The sequence below is a fragment of the Chamaea fasciata genome, unplaced genomic scaffold (assembly GCF_029207755.1).
Source record: "Chamaea fasciata isolate MVZ Bird 193981 ecotype frontalis unplaced genomic scaffold, bChaFas1.0.hap1 SCAF_6, whole genome shotgun sequence".
In the NCBI taxonomy this organism is placed as follows: domain Eukaryota; kingdom Metazoa; phylum Chordata; class Aves; order Passeriformes; family Sylviidae; genus Chamaea; species Chamaea fasciata.
This window is the reverse complement of record NW_027094091.1, coordinates 15,564,654-15,586,362: the sequence shown is the minus strand read 5'-3', so window position 1 is coordinate 15,586,362 and position 21,709 is coordinate 15,564,654. Positions and strand designations below refer to the sequence as shown.

The following is a 21,709-nucleotide window of genomic DNA, read 5'->3' as shown; positions in this document are numbered from 1 at the left end:
AGAGGGGAAGAGAGAAAGGAAGATTATGATTTTTTTGTGGGTACTTTAGGTAACATTCAGAGAAAACGAAGAATAAACACATGAAAATTTATGCGCGTGGTTTACTCTTCTGATTTATTGTATAAGAAATGCAGTAATTTAATAATAAATAATGTGAAATATGATAGGAAGTAGAAGTAAGAGGGTGGTGTCATTAGCAACTTATTTTCTAAATTCAGTATCAGCTGGATAAAACTGAAATATTTTCTGAAGGACGTATGCTCAACTCGTACACGTACATTTCAAATCCTCTAAGTCTGTGGAATGAGGCTGATTTACATACCACTGGAGCATATTGCTTTTAATCTTTGAAGAGATACCCTCAGACTAGGATAAATCTGGAAGGAGGGAAAGAGTTAGACATGATGTTGTTTTCTGTTTCTTTACAGTTTGAACAAAAAAAAAGTTTCTCCTTTCTAAATTAACAATTTCTTATGCCACCATTAAATACATTTTTTGAGACTTCTGTGGACAATAGCAGGGAAATGGAAACATCTTTTTAATCAGAAATACCTTTGAGCATTAGTATACTAGCAGAAAAAGCTATTATAAAGCTTGAAAGGTGAAAGGACTGTTGTTTCAACAAGATGAATTTTCCTGTTTTCTCCTTCGTGGATGCCAAGAGGTTTGAGACCTTTAGATGAAAGGCATTACATTAGAAGACATTTATTATTATTACTGTAGAAGGGAGAATACAAAGTTTGACAAATCATTAAGTCTGATCTGTTCAGTCTAGTTTTGGAAGACTTCTGGCATATATGCCAGACATAACAGTAACAAGCTTACCTTGAAGTTTTGAGCTACAGAGTGTGCCAAATACAAGTTAGTTTCAACCCTGAGGTTTTACCTGACATTCATACAGGAAAAACGGCATTTTTATCTGAGTAAGTATTACAGTATTATACTAGACATCTGAAACTGCAGCTAGAACCTCCAGAAACAGAACATTAAATACAGTTCAATTTTTTTCCACTAGTAATGAAAAGACAACTCCCAGCAAAGTCTATAGAGCCCAATTTTTTCTGAGTTTAGGCATCTGTGTAATAGATTATATTACAAACTGTTGTATTTCAGCAACTGAAGAAACCCTAATTAATAGTCATTAACTCTTGGCATAAGTTGTCATGAAATTATTAGAAGTATAACCTGTTTCAAGTTTAGGATAATCTTAGACAGCTTTTAAATAGTAACTATCGATGGGTATTCACTTTAAAATTATGCCAACTACATGTGAGGGAAGGGCTCCATATCACAAATACTCTGGCAGCAGAAACAATTTACAGATATGGAAGAGCAAAAAATGCATTTAAACCAGTTCTGTAGGTGATTTTTGTCATGGAACACCAAGAGAGAAAATGACCATTTATTTCTTATTACAAGAAATTACATATGTAATAAACGTGAAAGTAATGTCATGCATATTTTAGGATTTGGAAGTGTAGCTTAAGCGAACACAGCAAGAAATTCTGGGATCAAAATGTATAGTGAAAAAAGAGGAAGAAGATCTAAGTGTAGTCAAAGAGAAATTCGCATCCAGAAAAGGAAATCCTGCATAAAGCAGGTAAGATGCTCATTAATGTCATTCTAAAGTCCTTCCCATGTTAGTTGTCACTGATACTGGAAATTCTGCAAGTTATTTATGCTACTTGAAATGTAAATTTTGGTACCACAGAAGATATGGGAACTGCATTGAATTCCCAAAGCAAAGCTGTTAATAAAGTAGATGAACTGAAACATCAAATAACGCAGCTGCAGCGAATGACTTGTACCAAAGAGAGTCAGAAAAAGAGCAACTTTGAAGATGTGCAAGAGCTTTAACAGGTGATTTGCTCTTAAATATTCAAAGACATGGCATACCGAAAGTACTGAAATCAGCATAGGTTTTTTTTATAAAACTGATGGCTTTATTGTACAGGAGCCAATCCTCTAAGATTCCCAGATCTCTGAGGTATTCAGTGGAACATTGACTTGTGTTCATAACCTGAAGTATATGAGTTTCTGCAAAGACAGCAAAGGAGCTACAGACATCCTTGGGCTAGACCAGGGTATAGTGTTCAACTGCTTCTGTAACCAAATCCTTACAGAGAACAATGTATAAGGCAGACTTTCTCTGCTGAGGTCAAGTTGGAATGCTGATTTATTTATTTTAAAATATAGAAAATAGTTATTCTGAAAAGCTGTGCAGAAATGATAGCAGGAATAAACTCAGTAAAATGAGGAATGTGTGTATCCTGAGAGTACCCTCAGTTCAATATTTCCTCTTAAGCAACTGTTCAGCCCTGAATCTTTTCTACACTTTTTAGTTCTCTTAAACTATTGTTGAGCTACCATTCAGGAAGATTAGACTTGGCATTAAAGTCAGCAAATCATCTTCTGTACTTTTTCACAGGACTAAGGTTGTCCTTGAGGCAGCCTGTGTGGTTGGAAGTGAGTTACACATCCAAGCTCAAACCAGAACAAGCAAAAAAACCTCAAATCATTCCTAGACTGCAGAAGAGGCTTGCTATCCTCAATCAGTACAGTTCTACATTTTTAACTAAAATAAAGCCAATATTTTTCAATGAAGTATTACCAGCTAAACAGCATTTTCACTACAAAATGGACTGCTGTGACCCCAGAGTTCTACCCTGGGGTTTTGGGTTTTTTTGGGTTTTTTAGATTTTTTTTTACAATATGTCCTAGTGTGTTTTATAGACTATGGAAACTGTAACTGTTTACAAGGAGGGTATAAATAAAAGAGAATGTTCTTTGTAAAATCAAGCATCAGTCCTATAAGGAAAAGATTTGTCTGAAAGAATAGCTGTTAAAAGGAGTGGCAGATAATGTAATGAAGGATACAAAGGAAATTAGGCCAGTCTAAAACTATCTGGAAAAAAAAAACAGCAGAAGGTAGGAATATTCTTCTGTTGATAGATGCTTTAATTCATCTGGTTTTAATCTTATTGGTCACAGCAACCTCATTTGAATTATGCTCACTGTAGGCACTTTAAATTAACATAAAATGCCAGGATTTTCTTCCTACAGAAAAAAAAAAAAACCCACAAAAAAACCAAACAAAAAACCCCCAAACCAAACCAAAAAAAAAAAAAAAAAAAAAGGTCTGACTGATGTATTTCTGGGAAAAGCTCCAAAGACAGGAAGGTGAATTTATCCTTGATGTGATAAATGGCCTTATAAGCAATACTTATCCTTGCATGCTTTGTATGTGGCAGTTGGAGTGTTTTATGTAAGATCCTTCTTGAAGAATATATTGTGGGTGTTATTCCAGTTTCTGAGTTAAATTTTCATGGATCGCTGCTGGGAAATACTCAGATAAATTGATTTAATCAGAATTTTCTATTGTTTAGGCAGAGGATCTAATTCTGCAGAGTGCTGATAAATTAATTCAGATTGCATGTGTTACCAATGAAATTGCAACTGTTTACAAATACATGCATACATACATACATATATATGTCCTTATTTAACTCCAGTCAGAAAGAAGGCTTATCTTCTTGTGGATCCAAACATCTTACCTGAGCAATACTTTTTTTTTCCGTGTGTTTTAAGTGGTTAAGCTGTTATTTTTGTTGTTGATATGCATTAGCAGCAATTGGCTTAAGAGATTCTTCAAAGAATTTCACTTTCATCAGAGCTGCTGTCTGTGACTGAATCCTTTGGCTTTAGGAAATTTGCAATCTCTAATGTTCCTGTGCAGTAGGAACCTAAATGTGAGCTGAATTCTGTTCAAAGGGAGGATAACCTTGAAACACATGTTTAGTTTTAAGCATATGCTTTAGTGACTAGTGGAGCTCACAAGTCAGAGCATGTCTAAGTGATTTGCCAAACTTGAGCGTGGGCTAAGGGGGAAGTTAGTTTCTGACTCCTGATGGACTTCGGTGTTCATGAAAGATACTCTGGACAGAAAAAGAAGATTAATTTCAGCAGTTTGTAGAATGGGACGATCAGACTACTGGTCAAGTGGTTTCTAGACCCTTCTTGGTGCTATGAATGAACTTCTACCTATTTTCTGCAATTAACACTGCTATAACTTTTTGAGCTTAGTGTTTGCTTGAGAATAATCAAACACTTGCTGACAAGTTGTGAAGTCATAAAAAAGCAAGCAGATGCTGTCCCTAAATGTTGAGTTTCATAGTACCTGCCCAATCTTAGAGACTAGGAATTGTGTTTAGGGCTTGCCAAAAGAATTAATTTCCATGCAACTGCTGGAGTTAATACATTTATACAATCTTATTTTTCAAAATTGAACCCAGGTGAGGGCCATAGTTACGCTAGTGTAACCTTATGAAAATGACTTTGCCTTTTATATAGTGTATTCTACTTATTATTAGTTTGTACAGGTATTCTTAAAATTATGCCAGGCTGAAGCTCTTCATGTGAGTCAGACTGAATTTAAGTATCAAACATGTCATACTTTAGAATAAAAGGCATAGTAGTAGACATTTTTTATAGGCAATAAATATTATTGCTTATAATAATATCTTCTTAGAGATTCATATTAATTTAATCAGAAAAATATTGAGTTAGTAAAACAAAATTACAATTTTTTTTCATTATTGATACTGTTTACATCCTCTCATTCAACTAAGGTCTGTAGCAGCCTGTTAAAGAAGTGTAATATCTATTTTTCCAGATGGAAAAATTAAGATACACAGAAAAAAAGTCAGTTGACAGAGTTGAAGTGGGAATGTTGCACCTGATCTTCATGTTTTAATCAAAAAGACAGTTATATGTGCTCCTTTTTTATGTTTGAACCTTAACACCACTAAAGGCAAAACAGTCTGACTTCATGCTCTACAGTTTTACACCTTAGGGAAGCTTTGAGTAGCAGATTAGGATAATGTGAACTGTATTGTTTCACACTAATATTAGAAAGAACCAAACCAAAATGTTTATACATTTTAAATTAAATAACATGAGTGACATTAAATGACAGTAGCATGTACTATTGTGTACACTGCTGTATTATCTAGGTAATTGTAAAAGAAATGTGTTCTTTTTCATGGTGCTTGTTTTGTCCCAGGTATTGCAGGCTCTTGTCTTTCCTTTCCTTCTTGGTTTTTTTTGTTTGTTTGTTTGTTTTTGTTTTGGTTTGGTTTGGTTTGGTTATTTATTTTTTTTTAATATTAGGAGCTCCAGACACAGCTAGATGAATTTAAAAGAAAATCCGAGTGTGAACTAAAGCAACTAGAGAAAGAGAAAGAAGTTCTAACTGGGAAACTTCAAAACTCTTCACTTGAGGTAAACTGTGCATAAATAAAATGCAGTAATAAAATGTCTTTTCATTTTTCATCCCATCTGAGAGATTCTGGATTAGATTTTAATACTGTTTGTTGTGTCTACCACTCAATAAAATGTGCAAGGACTCTAGGTAGAAAAAACAGAAATAACTGCTTCTAAATATCTATGGAGATTTTGACAAGCCTGTTTATTTCATACACTACTCTTCAGAGTTGTGCTGAGGTGAGAAGTTTGGCTATATCAGGGTTGCAGAGCGACTCTGATTATTTGTTTGTTTACAGGACAAAGTGAGATTAGAATCTTCCTTACAGCTCCTGTTAACTTTCTGATTTTTTCTAATGCATAGAGATGTATCTTCACTGATTCTAACCAGTTTTCACTTCCCTCAAGTTCAGTGGGAGTTTGCATGGCAACAACTTTGCAAAAGCTGAAGACCTAGATCTTCTTCAGCTGATGTTTGTAGACTCTCAGTGGCCATTATAAATTCTCGTTGAATGTTTAAAGGCAGAGAAAGGACAGATAGGCTTATCAGGAAGCTGAGCAAAACGTTGTCCTCTCTTTACTGCCTCCACTTTCCCACATGCTATTACTACCTCTTGGTGTGCATGTTCCAGCAACCAGGGCATGTGTTGCGCTCATTTACAATAAACAATGCCTGGTTTTTCTCCCATCTGTGCTATACTGGCTGTACTAGTTATGAGTGCAGCATGGGTTTTTCTTCTTCATTTCTCCTTTAAAACATACTTATACATTCTGTTATCAAGCAGTGACATACTGACATTCTATCTATTTCCCAGTCTTAAAAATACAGAATTTAAGTGTAGTTTAATGTTCTGAAATTTCTGGCTATTTTTAAGTTTCATGACACATTCCTGCATACCACTGTTTCCTACAGATTCTTCTCGGAGAGAATTTCGGGTCAATCCAGCCTATGTTGGCCTATTGAGAGTGAAAGGTTTATGACGTGAAGGTTTATTCCTCAGGTTTTGCAGATGCAAAAAATAAGGTCATGGGTCATAAGATTACTTTTCTTGAAATCACATGTTCAGGACAGTAAAATATGAAACAAACTTCTGTTTCTTAACTGCTCATCCATTCGCATCACAAGATCATGGTAAATTAGCAAAGTGTGGTGGAAAATTATAGCCACTATAAACACAAACATAAATAATATCAAGTAGTACATAGCATGCCATATGTTATGTTCACAGCACCATAGTAAATATGCACAGATACACTAAGAAACATTTTATTGTATCTTAGAATCTGACTGCTCTCAAAGAGAAGGAAATGCTCCATTTGAAGAGAAATTTTGCATTTTTCTTGATGACTCCAAAAGTTACTTTCTGAAGTAATTACTTGGCGGTATTGCCAGGGTAGTGAAATCCTTTCAACTTGTAACAGTTTCCTGCTATAGGTACATGAATATTCACAGCCAAGAAAGCACCATTTACTCTATAATGTTATGTTTCACTGAGGGCATGTTTCCCATCTGGGAACCTTTGGGATGGCTCAGCCCAGAGCTTCCGCCTCAAAGGTTAGGTAATGTGCTGTTACTAATCCAGTTCTAACCTGGATACAATTTCAGATCTAAAAATAGCTTCCTTGGCTGCCTAAAACCCGTTTTTGGTTGGACTGTCATAGCTGGAACACTATGCAGAGTAGACGGAAGCATGATAATTTCATCTCTCTGGGGTTGCACTTCAAAGTGGCCGTATTTCTGTATTAATAAGATTTTTATGGATAAAGAAATGAGAAATCAGACTGTTTGGTCATTTGGAAGGAAGGATGTGAGATCCTGTGTGTGTTGAATGCTAATTCATTAGGTCCCTCCAGTTCTTTGGTTTTGAACTACAGGATCTCTTCAGTATGTGTTAATGGATCTTGGTGCCACAACATAAGAAAAATACGAAGCTATCAGAAAGTTTGCAAAGGATAGCTACAGAGATGGTGGAGGGTCTTGAGGAGAAGCTGTATGAGGAGCAGCTGATGCCACTTGGTCTGTTCAGCCTGGAGGAGACTGAGGGGAGACCTCATTGCAGTCCAGAACCTCCTCATGAGGGGAAGTGGAGGGGCAGACACCGATTTCTTCTCTCTGGGGACCAGTGACAAGACCCAGGGGAATGGCCTGAAGCTGTGTCAGGGGAGGTTGAGGTTGGATATTAGAGACAGGTTTTTCTCCTAGAGGGTGGTTGGGCACTGAAACAGGTTCTCCATGGAAGTGGTCACTGCATCAAACCTGACAGAATTCAAGGACTCTTTAGCCATTGCTCTCAGGCATATGGTGTGGCCCCTGGGCATGGTGCTGTGTAGGGCCAGGAGTTGTACTTCTATGATCCTTGTGGGGCCCTTCCAACTCAGAATATTCTATGATTGTGTTCGACTCTGGAATTAGAAGATACATAAAATAGAAGTGCAAACATCAGCTTGTCATGATACATCTTTGAACAATGCTAGCACAGCAATGCCCAGAATTTTTATGGATCTTGAAGATTCCACCAAATAGCAGCCAGAGAACACAGTCAGGAATTCCTCTGGTCAGGAATTACAAGTTTAAGAATATTGTTTACTGTGAACTTAATTGAAGTAACTCTGAAATAAGCCAAAAAAAACCCAGTAAAAAAAAATTTCTTTATTTTCTTTTTACTTCTTATGCCATTTTACTGTTTATGTTATGTTAGGTAATATTTGCATCTCTGAGATCACTATATGCATTTCTAGTGGACAAAAGTGAATTAGTAATGGAAATTAAGTACAGTTTTTTCAAGAACTTTTGTTTTGCAGCAGGAGGACATTATAAAACACAAAATCCCAGTGTTGCTGCTTTGTTAATAGTGAAAACATCCAAATAGATTCTGGGCTGGTTTGAGCTGGCTCAAATGCTGCTTTACCGGCTTAAGCAAATTGAGGGTCTGGCTATCTCTTTAGAACTCAGGAGGCGCAAAAAAATACTTGGGCACTGCATTCCAGAGAAGGATTTTCACTGGTGGATTTGAAAGCTTTTTTAATTATAAGACAGGAGGAGGAAACCTGATAGGATGGAAATGTTTGTTTCTTAACCTCTAATATGTTAGAAGTACCAGGATTCATGAGAAAGAATGTGTTTGTATGCCTGTTACATTTCTGTAGGGCTTTTCCCCTTAATCAGTGAAAAATAATGGGTTTAAAACTACTTTTCCATCTGATTTCTTACTACATTGTGTTCCCAGCTTAGCCTATTTCTAGCTAGTATGATCTTTTGTTTCATGTTAAAGTGCTTTGGGCCAATAATTGTGAAGAGTTGGGGAAGTTTATAAAGTTGTGACCACAGATGAAGTTTATATAGGCCTCTTTTCATCTTTCCTGTCTAGATGACCAATTTGCTTAAGAAGTATTCCAAGTAACATTTTTCCTGTTTCAAATTTTTCTGTTATAAAATATACAGCCTATTCTTCTGGCACATATTTTTCAGCCTCTTTATTTTCAGGAAGCCCATAAAAAATGCATACTTAAGTGTAGTGATGCTAATGCGTATTGTGTCAGCTGATAGGAGGGACTGTACAGCAGTAAGTCTTTCACATCAAAGGTTAGTTTTATAAGGAACTGCAGTACCTAAAAACTTCAGTGTTTCTTTGTATAGGAAAACATTGGCTTGAGTTCAATAGGTGCAAAAGACAAAGTAGATTCTTCACCTGTAGCCAGAAACCAAAGTGCCCCTTTGATAAAATCTTACAATTTACCACATATTTCTTTAAAAAGTAATTTAAAAAAATTCGTCATCTCTTGAAACAAAAGTATGGTTGGCAGGTGGTTCTGGCATCTGCCTATTCTTGGAGTGTATCCAGGCCACAGACAGATCCCATTACACAGACATATTGGGGACAATTAATGTTTTTCATTACGGATAGTATTTGGCAAATATTCTTCGCTAGCTTGATCAGAAAATGTTTTTGTGTATTTTATTGGATGACACAAGAGAAGAAGCCAAGAAACAACTGGATGAATAGTGATCTTAAACTCAGTTTGAGGCAGATGAAGCTAGGTGCTCTTTCAAATTAAATATATCAGTTTTGTTGGATAGCTTCAGCAGAGCCTTAGGCCTGCCTTCTGGTTTGTGTCATATTATTGTGCAAATTGAACTATGGATCGCACGTATGAGATGGAGACGATTTGAAATTTTTAAAAAGCCCTTGATGAGCAACAGACAGTATATGCAAAAAGGTTGTCATTCTTCCCTGAAAAAAGCACACAAAACAAGCATCTTGCTATTTTTTCATAGAGCAACACAAGCTCATAAAATGTACTCAACTTTACGTAATCTCTCTCCATTGTGAATGCAGCCATTAATCTTATCCTGCTGACTTACTTTTCTGGAAGGTGGCTCAGCTGAAGCAAATATTAGAACAACAAGCAAATAATTTCAAGGAGTCACTGAAGAAACATAATCTACAGTCCAACAAAGAAAAAGAGAAGCTTTTGCAGGATCTTCAAAACACCATTAAAGAAAACCAAAACGTTAAACTGCAGTTGGAGGCATCACATCAAAAAGTCTTAAAAATGTTGGAGAAAAGCAAGAATCAGGAACTCAAGGTCAGTTCACTAATGTAAAAAGAAAAAAATATTTATGGGGTAAACCATCTAAGTGAGAGCCAATTATCAAAACTCAGTTACCTCCAATTAGTTTAATGATAGGTTGCTGTTGCTGCACATAATGAATTATTCTGTGATTTTGAAACCTCATCATCAGGCTGGGAGGTGTGGTTTGGTTGGGGGTTTGTGGGATTTTTGTTTTGTTTTTGTATAATTTTAACTTAGACCACAGCATGAATATAAATACCCTACAGTTAGGCTGCAGTGGATACATGCTCCTTTATCTGTGCACCTGCTTCAGAAATACAAGGAAATTCCTGAGTGTATTTATAACAGGACTCAGTTTTAATATTTTTCATCTGTTACTAATTTAAATACTTAGGAAGAAGTATAATAGACACATATAGTGATGTGTATTGCCTTATATACTTTCAAGAAATCAATTCAGTAAGTGGATAACCAAAGCTTTTAAAGGTTCAAGTGAATTGGTTTCAGTGACAAAATGTTAATGCAATATACTGAAGTTCTAGAGACTGTTGCTCTCCAAGAAAAAATCAGCTTGAACAATGTACATGTGGTTGTGACATGGAGTTCAGTTGTCCCTGTTGGCTCCCACAGCTTAGAGAACTTTATGAAACATAGGTAATAAAACCACCCTAAGTAGAATTTAGTATCTTGCTTATAAATTCCAAATAAAATTCCAGCTTTGACAAAACCAAGCTGAAGGCAGTGAGTTGCTAAGAGTGAAACTGAGGACAGGAGTTTGCTTTCAGAGCCACTACAGAGCAACTGCTCCATCATTACAGTGTACCAGCAGGACTTCTAGTGACACTGGAAGCATGACCCAACAATGACACAAGGAAAGATAGGCACCTTTGTCTGACACACTGTGATAAGTAATGACAAACAGGTCAAATCTGGGGGGCTTTGTATGTTGAATAATAAAACTTTCTAACGTCAAATTGTGCAAAGATATCAGTGTTATTATTTCATCATGCGCAACAAATGTAAGAGGCAATACACTGATCATTTAACTTGTACCTATTTTCAACTTCAGCTCATTTTTATGCTTGCATCGATAAAATATCTTGTAAAGTGGTGATGAAAATTAAAGTTCTACAGTGAAAAACCAGATTTATCCCAGTATTACAAGTAAAACAACAAGCTGAAGAATAGGCTCCAACTACTTTGTTTTCGGGGGGACTTTTGCTTACAGGAGGCAGAAGAACGTTTGAAAAAGGAATTTAATGAGACTATCAAGATCCAACATCAGTCTCATAGACTGGAAATACAAACCTTGGAAGAGAAAGCAAAGAAAGAATTACATTATGAACTTGAGCAGATACAGAAGCAGCAAACCCTGTTGCTAGGTATAGTGTCTCATGTCATGCACAGTTCATACTGCTTGATTATATATATATGCTGAGAACCACTGACTTTCATCCCATTCATTTTCTTTCCCATCTTCTGGGAACTCAGGTCTTTGTTAATCTCCTTTTTCATACCCTGCAATTCCAACAATACAGACTTAATACTCTTCATTAACCAAGCCCTCAGTTGTCAGGAGCAAAATGTTGCTGAGAGAGTAGTCTGGTGTGCAACATTCAAGTAAGTAATATTGGATATATTAGATTGGAAAATTATAGTTATTTTATATTACTTAATTTTTTTCTATGTTGAGATAAATTATTATGTGTGCTTCAAGTCTGTTCTATTGAGGTCAGCAGTGGAGATCAGTTGCTTCCCATATACTGTTTAGTCAGTTTAAAAGGTACCCTTAAGTGTTTAGAACTAAACAGAACACTGCACTAGAAGATGTGTAATATCTCCAGGTTTAATCTCAGGTTATTAAAGCTCATCTATAATTTTTTTTTAAATAAAGAATAATTTGAAAGCATTTTACATACAAACTAATTTTATTCTTGGGGTTTTTTACACCAGTAATTAAAATTTGCTGGAAAGTTTTCTTGCTCTTTTATTACACGTTCAACAGATAGATTCTCTACTTCAAGAAAAATTTTAGGGAGAGAAATAAAAACTTTTTTCTTCTTGTACTTGAAAAACCTGTACCTAATATACACAAAAGTTGCAGTGTATGACAGATGAACTTACATAAGCATTATACTTCTCTAACACAACAACCAGAGCTTTCCTCAGTCTGCCCTATAGCCCTCTATAAAACCCCAGTGGAATTAACAGGGAAGCTGAGGAGTGCTCCACTAAAGTTCAAGATTAGAAGAAACATTTGTGATGATGTGGTCTGCAATACAACTGCCACAGAATTACCTCTGACTCTGATGTTGACTCATTGCTTTTGTAGCTCCATATCATCTTACTATTGTTCCGCTGTTCTCTCTCTCATAATAGATATTATGTTTAATGGGGAAGGAGTTGAGGAGCAAAGCAAAATGTAACGTATTAATGTTTTCATCTACATTCCCTGTATCTGCCTTTCCCATAGCTGGCCTCTGACTGCCTAAATGATTGTCTGTCTGTTACTAGGATCTCTAAGGATGGAACTCTCTGAGCAACAGACATCATGCACGAACCTAAAGAAACAAATAGAAGAACTACAAATGGAGCTGAGGAGTGTGAGGACACTGAAGAAGCAGCAGGCAAGGGACCAGTTTGTACTTCATTGCCATGTTGTGTTTAGCAAAAGCAATAGTACCAAATTTCTCTATCCAGTGATAATAAAATTATCGTCTCTTCCAGAAATGGAATGGGTTTTCGGCCTTTATGTCTCACTTTAAATGTTTATAATTTTTTCCCTATGGGCAGGCTTTTTTCTTTCCAATTAAAGATCAGAATTTACAAAAGAAGTAAATGAATGAATGTTACAATAAAATAAATTCTGTGGAGAATATAGAATATATTCAGGAAATTTTGATCACTGATTTTGTCTTGCACATATATAGCATGGCACAAATAATTTAAAAATCATATCACAAAAATTCAATGCACACAGTTCCAGGAAGATGTTAACATTTAAAATAAGAGGCTGTGAATAACTAAATTTGGCCTTTTTCTTAGGAAGGAAGTAGCCAAAGCCAGATCAGATCTCTTCATGATGAACTGGAAAAATGTCAGAGTGAAATTTCTGAACTCAAGAAAGAGAATTTACTTTTGAAGGACACAATGGAGCTACTCAGTGCTGAGTTGGAGTCACAGAAGCAAGAAGCTACGCAGCTTCGGGATAGAGATAAACAGCATAGAAGGTTTGCTTTCAATTCATACTTGACAGTGCTATCTAGAGATTCAATAATAATTCCAGTGTGAGTGGTATTCTATGTGAGATGCATGGCAGAATCTTTCCTCTCTAAAGTACTAATTTTAGAAGCCAGGAATTTTGCAAAGGCAGTAGTTCATTTCACATTTTCCTCTAGCCATAATAGATGGATTTGAACTAATTGTTCATTATATGTCACAGAAAAGTATGTCTAGTGTATCCCCACAGGAGTGACCTGAGAAAATGTGCATAATGTCAGCCTTTCAAAGGCACTGGAAGACATAAATCCCAAACTCACCAAAGAGCTATTAAAAGAAAAAAATACAGAAGTCTCTGAGAATAAATACCAGGTTTTTATACGTAGTCTCTGTAGCTGAAACCAATGGGACTGTCAATTCCAAAGGGGACACTTGAGAATGCGATATATACCCTGAAAGAGTTTGCTTTGGCTGTAGCAGCCAGCTTTGCACAGGGGAAGTAAGGGCAGTGCCACTGGATACTGACAGTGCCCCTGGTCTGATGTTGAGCCTCGTGCTGCGAGAGGCTGTCAGGGCACAGGAGGGGCAAGGTGACTGACGTGAGTCTTGGCCATCTTGCAGAAGGTAAACTGTGTCGTAGTGTAGCCACAGGCTCAGCACACGTGGTGCAAATCGATCTTCCCATTTCTGCACCGAAAAGGTGCAGAATCCCAGGATCAATTAGGATGGAAAAGACCTCCGAGATCATTGAGACCAACCTGTGACTAAATACCACCATGTCAATTAGACCATGGCATTGGGTGCCATGTCCAGTCTTTCCTTAAACACATCTGGGCCACCCATTCCAATGTCTAACCACCCTTCCTTTAAAGAAATTCTTCCTGATATCCAACCTAAACCTCCCCTGGCGCAACTTACAAAGGAGAAAAGACTGGGTTCACTGCCCAGTGCATTTGTATGGCTGCTGAATCCTTTGAAATTTCTGGATGAACATACTTAACACATTCTCTTTGCAGAGAGACTGAGGAATCTGGTGTATGGGTACCTTTCAATTCATTTTTGCAATGGTGTAGAATGTATGCCCCTAACTACACAAGCTGTATATATAAAAGGATTTCTGAAGAGTGTGCCCTTAAAGGAATCTTTAAAATTATGGCCCATATAGTCCAGAGAAAAGCACTCAATGGATAGAATATCTCTCTGCAGACTGTCAGAGTGGCCAGAGTAATTCCATTCCTGTCTACCAGTCAGTAGATCTTTAAGGAATGAGTAACTTTTTTTTTTTTTTTTTTTTTTTTTTTTTTTTTTTTTTTTTTTTTTTTTTTTGCCATTGCACTCTTTGGAGAGTTACTTCAAAGTGAATTTCATTTCAAGCTTTTGAAGCAAGATCAACAGAGAGAATTGCAAACCAGAGAGTTTCATTAATGCCCTCAAGCTACCTTGAAGGAATTTTGAGCCTCTGTTCATGAAGAGAAGAATTATTCACATGTCAGCGATGAGGTCTAAAAGGCCTCAAATGCTAAGGCTGCTGGGCTGGAGGATTTTCTTTACAGGGAATAAATGGTGTAGCTCTACTACAGTAAGCATTTGGGAAGGCAGCATTAATGGAAATTATGTAATGAGAAACCCTGCAAATAACCAGAGGTAGGACCAAAGCACTGGGGTGGATGGAGGCACCTGATGCAGGCTGTTCTGGAATTAACCCATGGAAGACCTGAAACTTGGAGCTCTCATTTTGCTTTTGCAGGACTAATAATTCGTGTAGGGGAATGGTTAAATTGGTGCATATAAGTAACTGCTATTTTTAACAATAGTGACCCTATCCTATGCCAGTTTTTTTCTCATTTGAAAGCTGATAGTGGCTTGTTATTTGCATGTGACAAATTTTTATAACAAATTACTTAAAATTACTAGTCCTGCTCTTGCCAAGTAAATGAAACCAGTAATCTGCTTGAAGTAATAATTCCTCTTTCCATTCTCTTGAATTGTGTGAATTCCAGCTCCAGTACAGAAAGCTTTTACAAGTTTTAGGATGAGAGCAGGCAAAGGTATTTTTATGGGAAGAGAGAACAAGTCCCAAAATGGCTATTCTGAGGGAGAATATTCTACTCCTGAATATTTATTTCAGGGATTCTTCTCTGTTTTTTACCCTTCTGCTGCTTATTTTATGCTAAGTGCCAAATCAGCCACCTCCATGGCTGTGCTGTAAGTTCAAAAGAAAGAAACCTTTCATGGACCTTTTGGTCTTTCCTGAAGCCTTTCAGAAGCAAGTGAAACAGGCTTAGGAATGCATTAAAAAGAAAATGTGGAAAAACAAAAGGTAAACTGAACGTCTTTTGTGAAAATTACAATTGTTAATATGCTGAGATGAGCATGTCTATTTAAATCAGTAAACCACAGAACATGGGCTCTCTATTGAGTTAATTAAGAAGTTTCTCAAAGGTTTAATAAAGCAATAGCAAAAAATAAAACTATGATTCTTCAATAAATGTCTGTTGCTTTTGGGATTGATATTAGAATGCAATGTTGTGGCTAGGCTTGAGAAAATGTAAGGCATTTTTCAGTTTTCAGTTTATGGTATTAATATATATTTTCTGATATATCTCAATATTATTTCTTAATATATTTTTTCTGATATCAGTATCTTGCAAAATATATGGTCTGAAAAAGATAAATGTTGTAGTTAAAAGCATTAGTACAACATTTCTTCACTTTTTGAGTTTTAGGATGATGATAGGCAGTATTAAATGTATTTTTCTGGTGACATGATGTGGTGAAATCTATCATGAGAGCCATGTTAAAATCCCAGATATTTCAACATAATTTTTCTTAATACAAATAAGTTCCTGTAATACTTCATTATCATGTTTTAGTATTAAGATTGATGTACAAGCTAACCCTAGAAAGAATATCAATAGCACCATTATATGGAATAGACTTTCCATTTTCTGAAGGGTGAAAGTCAAGTACTTTGCAAAAGAATTTTTCTCTTCATCAGTGTTAAAATGTTTTTTCTCAGATTGCAACCAAAATGTCAAAGTCAAATCAATAAGCAGAAGCCAGATCTTTGCCCAGTTAACTACCTTTGCAGTCAATAAAACACCTAAAAACTGCATGCTTTGATTAATAACCATAAACTAATATTAAAACATGAGAATTCAGACATATTTTGATACCAATGAAAGGCTACTGGTAGAAGACCTCAGTATCAAGCATAAAAAAGAACTGGACATGCTGAAAGGAGATCACCAGAAGGAAATTGAAAACATAGTATCTGATTTCAACAGCACTCAGGCACATCTCCAAGCAAAGATTTTCTCCTTAGAAACTGTGTAAGTAATTTAACAATAAACTCTGGCTCATGCTGGCAATGAGTTCTGTTTGTATTTATTATTCTTAGTATGTACGGGTTTTTTTACTAACCATAAGTAAAATAAGGATCAAACTAGAACTGAATAGGTGTTGTCTTTGCAAACCAAAAAGACCCAGATACATTATAATAAACTCTGGACATTGTTTAATCTAAAGCACTATACATGAAGTTTTACAATGCTAAATTAAAACTTGCATGTAGGATCTAGAAATTTTATGAAATGTAAAATCATCTTTGTCACAGATGATACCAGAGGCCTTGATCCATGATCTTGTACTTAACTTTGTTCAGCAGAGCAGCATTGTTAAGTGAAAGCTTCTTAACCTCATTCTCATTTCCTTAAAAATTTCCAAGGAAAGTTATGCTCATGTAAATAAACACAGTTTGCAGCCCCCTATGGAGTTAAGAAGTTCTGCAGTGCTTCAGACTGTACAGAAGAGACCCCTCAGAAATACTCCTTTTTAAATATATCCCTCCTTTTCTCTTGTCACAACTGTGCAGCAGAAGTCCAGAAGAGAGACCTGGCATGTAAGCAGGCCTCTAACCCCTAAACCTTACAGATGTAAAGATTTATCTTTTATTTTAACTCTGAGATAACTCTAAGATGATGAGAGTGCAGGTGGTCCTCTCAAAAATGTTTACCTACGCATTAAAAAAACAAAAAACAGAACAGAAAATGGTGGTTTGTATTCTGTAATAAATTTCTCAGTATGCATCCTGGTTATGGCAGGTGAACTTCATAGCATTCAGTTTCTCACGCAGTAGAATTCATGAACCTGGCTGATGAAATGATGACTTGTGTTCTCGTGGGTCAATCAAATGTATGTTTCCACACCACACCTAAGAACATGTAATAAGCATTTGAATCTTTTCCCCTGATTAAGGAATTTAAAAAGCTGGACTCAGACCAGAGGTTTTGACTTAGCAGGGTTACTAAAACAGCACGTATATTCAAGCCTGTCTTCATGAAAGTTAAAGGAATTGGGTAATTCTGAGCATTCCAAAGTTACTGGGTCAGAAAAGAGAAGAAGAAATAGCTGAATATAGATATGTATAGATACTGTGACACTGATATTTTTCTTTAGGAAACTGGACTAGCAACATGATGTGCAAGCTTCTTACTATTTTACAGAAGGGGCTAGAATTTACACTGGACAGGTGCTGTGGATTAACCCTGGCAATTTATTTTGGAACTCCAGAAGATTCTATACTTCTACATAAATTGTGTACAGATGCCCATTTTTTAAAAATCCTCTTTTATTGTAAAGGCCTGGCTATGTCCCTGTATTTTAGGCTTGGAATATATGGAAGAGTACATCCGAGGTGTCGCTTGAACCTAATATAAGGAAATTTTTTTCTGGTCTGCATTTTCTTTGGTACAGACTTAAAGAATTAGAAGAAAAGTCAAGAAAGTGGGAGTCCAGGCCTGAAGATACACACCTTATAAACTGTCTGCAAGACAAATTAAGTGAGAGAGAAGAGATTATCAAGCAGCTGGTGGTAAGACTGCTTTTTATATGGACATACGTATTTTGGAATCTATTGCAAAGTCCTGTTCAGTGTTTCACACATTGCTTCAGACTGGTTGTTTCTTTCTGTTCTGGAATACTTTGACAAATGTATCTTTTCGTACCAGCATCCAACAAATACGTGTTTCCATACATGTAATTTTGTTTCCCTTCAGGAAGGAAGAAAATGTCAGCATTCACTTTCAGCCAACACTGAATCTTACAGGAATCGATCGTTTTCTTTCAACCCTAATACAGCATGTCTGACTCCCTCCATGAAGGTAAGATGAGCAATGCAATTAAAATCACAAACTGTGATAGTTTTTATTAGTATTTGAATCATACAGGCAATCAGGACAATAAAAGTGCTATCAATTTTTTATGATAATGTTATTCAGTAGAATTCTTTCCAGTGCCAACCTACAGTCAGTTGTTGAGCCTAGGAGATACTCAGTAGAAGTATATACGCAACATAGGTAACAGGTTTAGGCCAATATAAAACACTAGAACTCTGACATCAGTCTTCCACTGGGATAAGCATGGCCATTGCTTGCAGATTTGGGAGTTGCTAATTGAGCTATTGCATGCATCAAGGAAAATTATGAATCTCTTTGAGTTTCTTGGTATCTGCCCTTTGTCATTCCAGCCTCTTTGCATGATACTGTCTACAAATAACCATACAAAGAAGGGAGGTCAGGTTGGTGGAAAGCACCTTGATGTGTCTAAAATGTCAGGGTCAAATACAAAAGTTGTTTTAATTGGATGACAAAATCCAGGGAATTACAGCATACCTTGAGAATTTAATTTAAATGCCTATAGAAAAAAATAGAAATTTTCCTAATTGGGTGCTCCTCAGAAGATACTTGGAAATGAGGTATTGTTGAGCTTTTATATTATAAATTGTAAAAAATGTATGTAATGAAGTTTTCTGTTACAATGAAAGCAGAAGAAAACGGTTGAGGTGCCCAGTCGTGTTGTCAGTGTTCCGAATTTAGCTTCCTACGCAAAGAGCTTTTTGAGCTGTGACTCAAGATCAAAAAGAAGTGCTCCTCAAATAACAAAATCTACAAGCTTAGACCGGAGTCCTGGCTGCCTCAGGGTGAGCTCTCCATCAACACAGACCTCAGACAGCAGTGCTGCCACAAGGTATTTGTCCATTTTGTATGATGATAAATGAATTCATATTTAGAATCTTGTAGGCAATTCAAACATATTAGACATGTGGAAATACACAACGGTGTAAGGTTCCTGCTGTGCAGTGAACTCTGTGTGCTTGGTTTTCTGCACACAGATCCAGAACTTTACTGCAAAAGTGGGCTATAATCCCTGCCCAGCAGACCTTATGCATGCAACCCCTCCTGGTAGGAAAAAAAAACCCCAACCTGAAACCACACCAACCAATCAAAACACACACAGACACACACACAAATAAAAATAATAATTTTAAAAAAGGAGCTGCAAGTATTTAAGAATGTATTTAATTATGAACATGGCATCTTTCAGTGGTTCTGGTAAGGATGTCTCTGCCTTCTTATTTTATTGCCTCAACTTGCACTTGGTAGATGTAGATGGCACGTTTTTATTTTAGGAGATATTTGAATGAACCTCGGCCGATCATTTGGCAAAGGTTAGAGACTTGAAAACTGATTAGCAGATACTTAATGTCTTTGCTTTTTTTCCTCTCTGAGGAGCTTCAGTTCTTCAAATTTATGAGTTTTATAAATGATATTCAGTGTTTTGTAACATGAACTCTCTCTTCAAGAAATAGTCAAAAATGTATGTAGCTAATATACAGTTAAAAATTCTCCAAACCTTACCACTGTATTTCAGGACAAAATCCAGTCTTCTCGCCTATCTCCTGGTGGAGATTTAGTTATCCTGTAAATTGTGTGCAAGAGAGTTCTTTCCTTGGGGGCAGATGGTGCTGACTGCTGACAAAACCAACCTGGGACACAGGCTTAGATCCTGTTTGGCAATTCTCACTTCTTGAAGATACAAACATGCTGTGTCATGCCAGATGACTTCCAAGGCAAATGGAATTTCTGTTTTAAAGGGAAACAAATGTATAGAGAGACTGAGGGTCATTGGGCTGCTACTCACTTATTTCTTTTAAATCAGTCAATCATAAATCAAGTTCTATTTGCTATCATATGTTTAAAAAATCCTGAATGATGGAAAATCAGGGACTATGTAGTAGGATTGATTATGAATGCCAGGTAGCGTTCAGATAAACCTTTCAATTTCAAATAGAACTTTTACCAAACATTTTTAATGCATAAATTGTATTTTGCATTTTTAAGAGTGAATTGCAGCTGCCATTCTCTGGTTTTTCAAGACTTCATATCCTTGAAGGATCCTTTTGTTTCATCTTTTTGGGCTGTCAAGAACTATGTTCAAATCTTTCTCCATAGTTGTTAAGCTCTGCTTTGTGCTTTTCTTCATGTTACAACCAGTACTGCTAGTCCAGTTACCCGGCTGGTACAGATCCCACTAAAACTGTAGCTGGCACCTTCTGGCCTCATCCATTCATGTGAGCACAGAACCATTCATGGGATGATGAGTTTTTCTGGGAAAAGTATTACATATTGATAAGATTGCAAGTAAATAGGTCGGTGATGCTAATGCTTATTTGTTTGCACAGGACACATGGCAATGAACCACCACAAACCAAAGATGACCAAAAACAAGACCCTCAGCATCAAGAATGGTTTACTAAGTTTTTTTCATTTTAAAGCAAACTATTTCCATACTTCTCAGAATTACTGTAAAAGTAATTCCTGTTTTCTTTGTAGGAATGATAATCCAATAGATGATTTAAGGGAAGAAAAAAAAAATAATTTCTAAGTAAAGTTAGGAAATACCTGTACTCTCTTACATCTATGGAGTTACAGGCATGAATTTCAGGAAAATGCGTTTTTTAACATCTTCTGTAAAAAATGAAGAAAAAGTTTGGATACAGTTATGTGAAAAGACTTTTTAATCAAGAGACTGTACCACTCCACAGTTTCATTAAATATGGAATTTGGACTCTGATACATTCTGTCAATTTGGCACCAGCTGAAAAAAGGTCTTCCTTCTGTATATTTATATGCTTCCTTCATCAGCGGTTTAAAGTAAGTTCTGCATATAATAATGTAATTTTAAAAGCTTTTTGTTAAATGAATTTTAAGCTGTACAGCATGTGGTACACCTTCAAAAATAGCATGCTTATAGCAGGCTGGTTTAGAAATAATTTCTGGTTTGCTTCATAAACTGTTTTGTATAGTCAGCATTGCTATGTAATATTCCCATTGAATTTCAATATATGTATCAGCCTGATAAATTAGGATGATGTGTAAGTATGAGCATTAAAGCTTGTGAATTATCCAATTTCTATGTTTTTCAAAAGAGTTCTATGTTATGCTGAAGTCAGACTTGTACCCTGAGTTCCAGAGTGAGGGTAACTGCACCCTGGTACCTTTTAACTCCATAGTAGTTTTATGCCTACATAAAAGCAAAGTGGGGGAATGACTCATTTATCAGCTCATCCTAATACACTGCTGGCAGGAAAGAACCCATGAAGAATTCTTGGGCAATTAACCCAGTAAGTGTGAAAGGCAGGGAAATGCACAACCAGCAGCCTTCTGTTTAAGACAGGATAGTTCCTCTTCAATTGCTTTGAATCCACATTTAGTTTCAACCATCAGGGCCCAGCTACCTAAAAAAAATTTACATGTGCAAGGAGGTGTATCTCCAATCTAATCTCTTCTTACATTCAACAGCCAGCAAGAGC

The 21,709-nt window shown here is 36.3% G+C and overlaps 1 protein-coding gene across 3 annotated transcripts in view; it reads left to right on the top strand.

The window, feature by feature from the left end:
- FAM184B (family with sequence similarity 184 member B) overlaps positions 1-21,299 on the top strand; it is a 37,193-nt gene extending 15,894 nt beyond the window's left edge. Inside the window, exons 3-12 of one of the 3 annotated variants that reach the window (XM_066185511.1) lie at positions 5,170-5,280; positions 9,637-9,849; positions 11,066-11,219; positions 12,352-12,464; positions 12,883-13,067; positions 16,242-16,388; positions 17,812-17,929; positions 18,114-18,218; positions 18,884-19,083; positions 20,579-21,299. In XM_066185511.1, coding sequence (XP_066041608.1) covers positions 5,170-5,280; positions 9,637-9,849; positions 11,066-11,219; positions 12,352-12,464; positions 12,883-13,067; positions 16,242-16,388; positions 17,812-17,929; positions 18,114-18,218; positions 18,884-19,083; positions 20,579-20,669 — 1,437 coding nt within the window. In that variant the 3' untranslated portion in view covers positions 20,670-21,299. The remainder of the gene's footprint in view (positions 1-5,169; positions 5,281-9,636; positions 9,850-11,065; positions 11,220-12,351; positions 12,465-12,882; positions 13,068-16,241; positions 16,389-17,811; positions 17,930-18,113; positions 18,219-18,883; positions 19,084-20,578) is intronic. The other 2 variants (XM_066185513.1, XM_066185512.1) reach the window with 2 other exon arrangements.
- The last annotated feature ends 410 nt before the right edge of the window (positions 21,300-21,709 follow it).